General features: G+C 37.4%; 1 protein-coding gene across 1 annotated transcript; it reads left to right on the top strand.

Moving 5' to 3' along the window:
• Positions 1–6,205: 6,205 nt before the first annotated feature.
• LOC125408238 (olfactory receptor 7E178-like) lies at positions 6,206–7,174 on the top strand. Its single transcript, XM_048446359.3, has one exon. It carries the CDS (start codon positions 6,248–6,250, stop codon positions 7,172–7,174), a length of 927 nt encoding a protein of 308 aa, XP_048302316.3. The 5' UTR covers positions 6,206–6,247.
• The last annotated feature ends 3,062 nt before the right edge of the window (positions 7,175–10,236 follow it).

The following is a 10,236-nucleotide window of genomic DNA, read 5'->3' as shown; positions in this document are numbered from 1 at the left end:
CTCTAGAGGAGCAGGAAGTGCTTTTTAATTGTTGAGTCATTTCTGCTTGTCAGGTTTTAGCTCTTTTAAGTTGGGTACTCACAATAAAAATCCAAGGGTATGAACCTTCTACAGTTTTAGAAGATAAATAATACATAACTTCGTCATGGTGTTCTTTATTAGAAGGATTGTTTTCTCCAAGGGAAATAGATGAAAACTTTACTTTCTTCTTCATGTGTAGTTGTAGCAATAGGGATCTTTTTTACTGTGTTCTTCGAAGAGTTATATCAAAGTAATCCTCTTTAATATATTTTTCCTAGAAGTTTTGAAGATGATATATGTAGAAACAAGTGATTCTCCCAGAGGCCATTGAAGAAAGGGCTGTAAGAGTTTACCAAAATGAAGAAATATTACTAAAGGCACATTGCCCTGGAGTTAGTCCATTTTGTAGTATTTTATCATAATACTTAAGAAAGGTAAGCTTTACTGGAAAAGGAATTTATATAGTTCAAAGCTTCTTTTTGTATTAACTTACTTTTTTAATTTATTAGAATTTTTAAAAATATGCCAATCCAAATTCCCATTCCCTCTCCTCCTCCCAACACACACCTCCCACCCAACCCTCATCTAATCCTAAGAGCGGGTAAGGCACATTGCTTTGTAGAAGGTCCAACCTACATCTAGGCTGAGCACAGTATACATCCAAAGGGAATAGAATCCCCAAAAACCAGTACATGCAGTAGAGGTAAATCCCAGTGCCACTGCCAGTGGCCCCTCAGTCTGCCCCAGCCATACAACTGTCAACCACATTCAGAGGGACTAGTTTGGTCTTATGCTTGTTCCTTCTCAGTTCAACTGGAGTTGGCGAGCTCCCATTGCCTCAGGTAAACTGTATCAGTGGATGAAACTTTCATGGTCTTAATTTCCTTGCTCATATTCTCACTCCTTATACTCTTCAACTGGACCCTGGGAGCTCAGTCCAGTGCTCTGATGTGGGTCTCTGCCTCTGTTTCCATCTATTGTTGGATGAAGGTTCTATGGTAATATTTAAGATAATCATCAGTCTGATTACAAGAAAAGACCAGTTCAGGCTCCCTCTCCTCTATAGCTTAGGGTATTAGCTAGGATCATAATTGTGGATTCCTGGGAAACTTTCTAGAGCCAGATTTCTTGCTAACCCCATAATGGCTCCCTCAATCAAGACATCTCTTTCCTTGCTCTCATATTTGTCCTTCTTCCATCTTGACTCTCCCGTGCTCTCAATTTTGTCAGGTAATCTTGTCTGTTTCTAATTTCCAAGTGGGTCTATATATGTTTTTCCTTGGTTCAACTTATTACTTAACTTCTCTAGGATAATGAACTATAGACTCAATGTCCTTTGTTTATAGCTAGTATCCACTTATGAGAGAATACATACCATATTCATTTTTGAGGTCTTACTCAGGGTAGTGTTTTCTAATTCCATCCATTTGCATGAAAAATTCAAGCTGTCACTATTTTTTTACCACTGAGTGGTACAGGAGAATTGTCTATATTCTGTCAATCATGTTTTAAATAAACGCTGATTGGCCAGGCACTGAAAAAGGTACTGAGCCACATGGCTAACACAGATCTGAAAAATGGGTTAATCAAGATGTGAGAGTTAGCCAGTAAGAAGCCTGACCTAATGGGTCAATCAGCTTTATAACTTATGGAGTCCTTTGTGTGATTTTTTTCTGGGACTGAACAGCTGGGGGGCCAGACAGGACAGAAAAAACTCCAACAAACAGGCCCCCTCATGTTACAACTGAGTAGAGTGGTTGAACACTGCTATGGACAAAGTTGAACAAATGCTTTTGTAGTATGATTGAGCATCTTTTTGGTATATTGCCAAGAGTGGTATCTCTGGATCCTGAAGTGGGTTGATTTTCAATTTTCTGAGAAACCATCATACTGTACAAAGGGGTTGTACAAGTTTGCAATCCCACCAGCAAGAGAGGAGAGTTCCCCTTACTCCACATCCTCTCTAGCATAAGCTATCACTAGTGTTTTTAAATTTAGCCATTCTAACAGGTGTAAGATGGTATCTCAGGGTTGTTTTTTTGCATTTTCCTGATAGCTAAAGAAGTTGAACATTTTCTTAAGTATCTTTTGTCCATTTGAAATTCTTCTGTTGAGAATTCTGTTTATTTCAGTACACCACTTTTAACTGGGTTATTTACAATTTTACTGTTTAATTTCTTGCATTCTTTATATATCTTAGAGATCAGCCCTTTGTCTGATGTGGGGTTGGTGAACATCTTTTCCTATTCAGTAGGCTGCGTTTTGGTCTAATTGACTGTGTTCTTCAATTTACAGAAACTTCTCAGTTTCAGGAGGTCCCATTTATTTATTGTTGCTCTCAGTGTCTGTGCTACTGGAGTTATATTTAGGAAGTTGTCTCCTGTGCCCATGCATTGAAGACTACTTCCTACTTTCTCTTCAATGTGGTCAGATTTATATTGAGGTCTTTAATCCATTTGAACTTGAATTTTGTGCATGGCAATAGATATGAATCTATTTTCATTCTTCTACAGGTTAACATCCAGTTATCTCAGCACCATTTGTTTAAGGTGCTCTCTTTTTTCTATTGTATAATTTTAGCATCTTTGTCAAAAATCAGGTATTCATAGGTGTTTGGATTAATATCCTGGTCTTCAATTCAATTATTTTAGTCAATGTCTTGTTTTTATACCAATACCAAGTTTTTTTTTTCATTACTGTAGCTCTATAATAGAGCTTGATGTCATGGATGGTAATGCCTCCGGAAGTTTCTTTATTGTATAGGATTATTTTGGCTATCCTGGGTTTTTGTTTTTCCATATGAAGATGACTATTGTTCTTCGAAGTTCTGTGAAAAATTGTTTTGGGATTTTGATGGGGATTGCATTGAATCTACAGATTGCTTTTGGTAAGACTGCAATTTTACTATGTTGATCCTTCCTATCCAAGAGCATGGGAGATCTTTCCACTTTCTGGTATGTTCTTCAGTTCCATTCTTCAAAGTCTTAAAGTTCTTGTCAAATAGGTCTTTCACTTCCTTGGTTAGTGTTACTCCAAAATATTTTATGTTATTTGTGGCTTATGTAAAAGGTGATGTTTCTCTGATTTCCCTCTCAGCTTCTTTATCCTTTGTGTATAGAAGGGCTACTGATGTTTTTTGTTGTTGTTGTTGATCTTATATCCTGTCACATCACTGAAAGTGTTTATTAGCTGTCGAAGTACTCTGGGTGGAATGTTCTATAGATGTTTGTTAAGTCCCTTTGATTCATTACACCTATTAGTTCTCTTATTTATCTGTTAAGTTTCTGTCTGGTTGACCTGTCCATTGGCAAGAGTGGAGTGTTGAAGTTTCCTACTATTAGTGTGTGTGGTTCAATGTGCAATTTAATGTGTGGTTTTAGTAATGTTTCTTTTACATATGTGGGTGTTCCTGTGTTAGGAGCCTTGATGTTCAGGACTAAGACTTTATCTTGATGAATTGTTCCTTTTATAAGTATAAAGTGTTCTTCTCAATATCTTCTGATTGATTTTAGTTTGAAATCAATTTGTTAGATATTAGGATAGCCACACCTGCTTGTTTCTTAGGTCCATTTGATTGGAAAACCTTTTCCCAACACTTTATTCTGTGGTATTGTCTGAGGTATTGTGTTTCTTGTAAACAACAGAAGGCTGGATCCTGTTTCATATCCATTCTTTTAACCTGTGTCTTTTTATAGGTGAATTGAGTCCATTGATATTAAGTGATATTAATGACCAGTGGTTAAGTCCAGTTATTTTTCAGTTGTAGTGTTTGTGTGTTTCTCTTCTTTGGGTTATGCTGGTGGGATTATCAGATGTCTGTGTTTTTGTGGGTGTAGTTAGCTTCCTTGGGTGGGGTTTTTATTCTAATACTTTCTGTAATGCTGGGTTTGTGATAGGTATTGTTTAAATAAAATATCTTGTTTTCTTCATCAAAGATGAATGAAAGCTTTGCTGTGTATATTAATCTGGGCTTTCATCTGTGTCCTCTTAGTGTCTGCAGCACATCTATCCAGGACCTTCTGGCTTTCATTGTTTCCACTGAGATGTCGGGTTTACCTTTATATGTTACTTGACCTTTTTCCATTGCAGTTCTTAATATTCTTTCCTTATTCTGTGTGTTTTGTGTTTTGATTAATATAAGGTGAGGGAAATTTTTTTGTTTCAGTTATTTGGTGTTCTGTAAGCTTCTTGTACTTTCATAGGGATATCCCTCTTTAGGTTGGGAAAGTTTTCTTCCACAATTTTGTTGAATATTTTCTGTACCTTTGAGCTGGAGTTCTTCTCCTTCTTCTATTATTCTTAGGTTTGGTCTTTTCATGCTATCCCAGATTTCCTGAATGTTTTGCCTTAAGTGTTCATTGGATTTAATGTTTTCTTTGACCAATGAGTCTATTTCCTCTATAGTATCTTCAGCACCTGAGATTCTTTCTTCCATCTCTTGTATTCTATTGGTTATACTTGTCTCTGTAGTTCCTGTTTGTTTACCCAGTTTCCATATCCATTATTTCCTCAGTTTGTGTTTTCTTTATTACCTCTATTTCAGTCTTCACATCTTCAACTATTTCCTTCGGTTGTTTGATTGTTTTTTCTTGATTTTCTTGGGGTATTTTGAGGAATTTTTTAATTTCTTCTTTTTTGTCTTCTCTTCATTCTTTGGGGGGGATCTTCACTTCCTCTTTAAAGGTCTCCATCATTTTCATAAAGGTACGCTTAAATTCATTTTCTTCTACTTCTTCTGGGTTAGAATGTTCAAGTGTTTTTGTTGTGTGACTGCTGGGTTCTGGTGTTACTATGTTGCTTTTTAGGTTGTTAGAGGAATTTTTGCATTGGCAACTACCCATCTCTTCCTTCAAATGAGGCCTGCAGTGTCTTTGCATCTTGTTCCAATCCTTGTTGTAGCTGTCTGAGTATTTGGGAGTTTATCCTGGTCTGCTCTGGTCAATGTCTGTCTCAGAAAGAGTTTGAGGTCTCTATAAGCCTGATCTCTTGGTTTTCTCTCCTGGTTTTCCCTCTTGGTGCTCTCTCTTAATCCGCTCAGTGTTGTAGTAAACTCTTGGTCCCCTCAGTATTATACCAAGTCTCAGCTCTCAGGCAAGGTGTAGTTAGTATCTTGGGGAATCCAGTGAATGGGTTTAGGTTTGGGGGGAGCCTAGCTGTAGGAAACTCCCTGCTGGCTGGCTAGAATAGCCAAGGAAGTTGGGGAAGGGTCCCTGGGTTTTGTCTCACTGGGAAGGTCCTAGAGAGTGGGGTGTCCAGCCGTATGTCTCTTCACTCAACTCCTAGGTTTCCTCAGAATTGGAGCAAGCTATGATTCAGAGTTCCACCAAGCTTACCAGAGAATAGACAGTTTTGGAGGCGGGTGCAGCTAGTAGTTTGGATGGTGGCTGGATGGGTTTGGGGGAGCCTAGCTGTAGGAATCTCCCTCCTGGCTGGCCAGAAAAGCCAAGGAATTTGGGGAAGGGACCTGGGGTTTTGTCCTGCTGGGGAGGTCTTAGAGAATGGGGTGTTCTGTCCACCATGTGGCTGTTCACTCACCTCCTAGGTTCCCTCAGTATTGGAGCAAACTGTGTTTCAGAGTTCCACTGAAAGTTCATGTTTTTCTAGTCTAGAAATTCAAACCATGTAGCGCTGGCTCTGGAGGAGGTATCTTGGTGAATGTCAGAAGTGAGAATATATTAAAGAGGATGTCATAATATAAGAGGCATCCAGAGAGACTGGAATCTCTTAATCTCTACCAAGAGTATATCTTGGTAAGCAGAATTCCCACCAGACTCCTTTTATTTCCTTTTCATTTGTTCTTCTCCCTTCTTTCCTATCTTCCTTTCTTTCTTCCTTTCTTCCTGTCTTCTTACCTTCCTTTCATCCTTCCTCTTGTCTTTCCTTTCTTCCATCCCTCTTTCTCCCATTTCTTTCTTTAACCACTTTTCTGGAGAGACTGAATTTAGGATTTTACATTTACTAGAGAAGGACTGTATCACTGTTCTGTATTCAAATCATGGGTTCCACTTCTTAAATATTCCAAGTAACTACCAAACAAACAACAAAGCTCCTAGCCCATGGACCTTCATTCTGAATAAATAAATTATGTCTACACCTTAGTAGTTCTTGTGTATAAATGCTTTCTTATGATTGTTGAATTATAAAAATAGATGCATGTAACCAATTGACTGTATAATGCTTAATTCACTACAATCATCTTTTTCTTTTCAAAAGATGTCCAAGCCCCATGGAGCCATATAATTTAACACGGGACTTGAATTTCCTCCTTCTTGGACTTTCAGAAGATCCTAAATTGCAACCCATCTTATTTGTAGCATTCCTGCTCATATACCTGCTCACAGTGCTTGGAAACATGCTCATCATCCTTGCCATCAACTCTGATTCCCACCTCCATAGCCCCATGTATTTCTTTCTCTACAATCTTTCCTTGTCTGACATGGGCTTCAGCAGCACCACAGTCCCTAAAATGCTGATAAATATGCAGACTCATAGCAAATCTATAACTTATGTAGGCTGCCTAAGCCAGGTATCCTTCTTCTTCTTTTTTGGGTGTATGGACAGCTTACTACTGGCTGTGATGGCCTATGACCGATGGGTGGCCATTTGTCACCCTCTGCACTACCAAGTCATTCTGAACCCCAGCCTGTGTAGATGTTTGGTCCTGGTGTCATTCTTCATTAGTCTTATGGATTCACAGGTACACTGTTTGATGGTGTCACAACTAACATTTTGCACTAATAAAGAAATCCCTCATTTTTTCTGTGATGTTCCAGAGCTTCTAAAACTTGCCTGTTCTGATACTTCAACCAACAACATAGTCATATTTCTTGTCAGCATCATTGCTGGTTTTCTTCCTGCCTCAGGAATCTTTTACTCCTACTATAAAATTATTTCCTCCATTTTTAGAATTCCATCATTGTATGGGAAGTATAAAGCCTTTTCTACCTGTGGATCACACCTGTCAGTTGTTTGCTTATTTTATGGAACAGGCCTTGGTGTGTACCTTAGTTCATCTGTTTCTAGTTATTCCAGGGAAAGCATGGTGGCCTCAATAATGTATACCATTGTGGTTCCCATGATTAACCCCTTCATCTACAGTCTGAGGAACAGGGACATCAAAAAAGCTCTTCAGAAAATAGTCAAAATAATTTAACTTAAGTACCTGTATAATCATTGTACATATAGGTTCTTAGTCTATAGATCAAATAACTTATTGTGATGTCAAGAAAAATGTAGCAACTGTAATAATTTCTTAATATAAAATGATCAAAACAGTGTATACATGCAGTGAATCAATGTATATTTTGTTGTGCTTATCCAAATTACATATTGTAGCTTCAGCATGGCCTGGTTTCTGAACATATAACATTAGAAATTGGTGGCTGCAAATGTTTTCATACAATGAAACATCAAAGAATGCAGACAAAAATATTTGGATTGGCTTGGATTTGACTGCTGGATTTGACAATAAGAATTACTATGGTTTTTACCATATGTACAGATGGAAATTTAATGGTTTAATTTCAGGAAGAAAAAGATTTTCAATGTTTTCTTAATATAAGTTGTCAGCATGTAAATATGAAATTAATATATTTCAGACTGTGTTGTACAAGACAGATATTTAATTCTGAAAACTGATGTTTGTGTCACTGACTTGAGTTTCATGACCAGCTCTTTGCAGTATATAGTTTCTCAGAAAGGGAGAATCTTTCCCTTTGATTATGTGAACACTGAGAGCATTCCCATTTGCTAGGGTTTGCCCCAAACTCAAGTACATATGGGCAACAGTAATGAACTCAATGGACTGCGAGAAAAGAGATATGAAATTGGGTAAAAAACATATAATGAAGGATATAGGGAAAGTTTCTGGGGGAAATGGAAATGAGGGATTGATATGCATGTATACATGTGTGAACCTCTCAAATGTAAAGAAAAATGTAAATTACTAAAATTTAACTGAGATTAAGGCAAAATTTGCAACTTCTGAAATAGCCTTGAATGTAGTTGTATCATTTAGTACATTCTGATATATAACATATTCAGTCATGATTTTTCTTCATGAAAAACCTAAAATCCTACATTAAAATAATTATACAAATACTCTATTTAATTATTAATGAATGCAAAAATTATGCTTGTTGAAGAATGTTTTATTGTCTTTCTGTAGCAATATTTTGGACTGTACTTGATATTGCTTTATATAATAACATTTTTATACAAGACTGTCAGATACTTTGAGCATATCTCTCCTTAGATTCCAGTCTTATTTCCATTTTGCTATCATCTCTCCAGTAGTTCTTTTTGTTCCCTTAGACAGTCTGCTTCTACACATATATTTTTATGTACATATAAAGTAGAAAAATGCATCACATATTCATCTTTTAGTGACATACTTAATTCACTTAAAAGGATTATCCCCCATTATTTTACTTTCCTTCATAATAACACTATTTTATGGATAAAAAGCAGGTCAGGCAATACAGGCACATGCCTTTAATTCCAGAATTTTGGGAGGCAGAGGCATGTGGATATATGTGAGTTTGAGGCCAGTTTGACCTACAGAGTGAGTTTCAGGATAGCCATACAGAGAAACCCTGTCTGAAAAACCAAAAAAAAATTCCACATTGTATATATAACACATTACCTTTATCCATTTCTCTGTTGTTGGAGACCTAGGTTGGTTTCATGGCTTGTATATTATGAACAGTGCTGCAAAAACCACATTGTCTCTGTGATACATAAGCGTGGAGTCTTCTGGACAAATGCCCAGGAATGATACATTTATTTTTTGTTGTATAAGAGTTCTGTTGGTACTGACTTCCACAATCACTAGAATAGTATACATTTCCACCAGCAGTGTATAATTCAAATAAAAAATATTTAAGGAAAGGCTCACCAACAGATTGGGTCAACTAGAAGTAAATATACAGGCTTGAAGGCAAGACAGAATATTTGGATCATTAAATCATAGAAAATGTCAATGCTGAAAAACTGAAGAAAGTAACTCACAGGACCTATTGAACACTATAAAAACATCTACTGAATGGGAGAAGATCTTCACCAACATCACATCAGACAAAGGTATGATCTCCAAAATATATAAAGAACTCAAGAAACTAGACACTCAAACTCTAATTAACCCAATTAAAAATGGGCTACAGAACTGAACAGAGAATTCTCAACAGAAGAAGTTTGAATGGCCAAAAGACACTTAAGGTCATTCTCAACCTCCTTAGCGATCAGGGAAATGCAAATCAAAACAACTTTGAGATACCATCTTACACCTGTCAGAGTAGCTAAACTCAAAAACACCAATGATAGCCTATGCTGGAGAGGATGTGGAGTAAGGGGAACACTCATTCATTGTTGGTGGGAATGCAAACTTGTACAACCACTATGGAAATCAGTGTGGCGGTTTCTCAGGAAACTGGGAGTCAACCTCCCTCAGGACCCAGCAATTTCACTCTTGGGAATATACCCAAGAGATGCCCTATCATACCACAAAAGCATTTGTTCAACTATGTTTATAGCAGCACTAGTTGTATTAGCCAGAACCTGGAAACAACTTAGATGCCCCTCAATAGAAGAATGGTTAAAGAAGGTGTGGCATATATACACTTTAGAGTTCTACTCAATGGAAAAAAAATGACATCTTGAATTTTGCATGCAAATGGATGGAAATAGAAAACACTTTACTGAGTGAGATAACCCAGACCCGAAAAGATGAATATGGTATGTACTCACTCACAAGTGGATTCTATCCATAAACAAAGGACATTGAGCCTATAATTAGTGATCCTAGAGAAGCTAAATAAAAAAGTGAACCCAAAGAAAAACATATATTTATCCTCCTAGATATTGGAAGTAGACAAGATCACTATACAAAAGTGGGAAGCATGGATGTGGGGATGGGGTGGGGGTAAGGGGAGATGGAGAGAGAAAAGGGAGAAGGGAAGGATTGGGGAGAGCTTGGGGGAATGGGGTGGTTGAGATTGAAGAAGAATGGATAAGGGAGTAGGGAAGAAGATATCTTAATTAAGGGAGCCATTTTAAGGTTGACAAGAGACTTGGATCTAGAGAGGTTCCCAGGTATCCAAGGAGATGTTCACAGCTAGGTCCTTAAGCAACAGAGGAGAGGGTGCCTGGACTGGCCTTATCCCATAACCACACTGATGAATATCTTGCATATCACCACAAAACCTTCTTCCAGCGATG

The sequence above is a fragment of the Myodes glareolus genome, chromosome 4 (genome assembly GCF_982192425.1).
Source record: "Myodes glareolus chromosome 4, mMyoGla1.1, whole genome shotgun sequence".
In the NCBI taxonomy this organism is placed as follows: Eukaryota; Metazoa; Chordata; class Mammalia; order Rodentia; family Cricetidae; genus Myodes; species Myodes glareolus.
Note: the sequence above shows the minus strand (reverse complement) of the source record. Positions and strands in the feature narration are given on the sequence as shown.

Coding starts and splice junctions, on each gene's coding strand:
- LOC125408238 (XM_048446359.3), top strand. CDS start 6,248: ATGGAGCCATATAATTTAACACGGGACTTGAATTTCCTCCTTCTTGGA.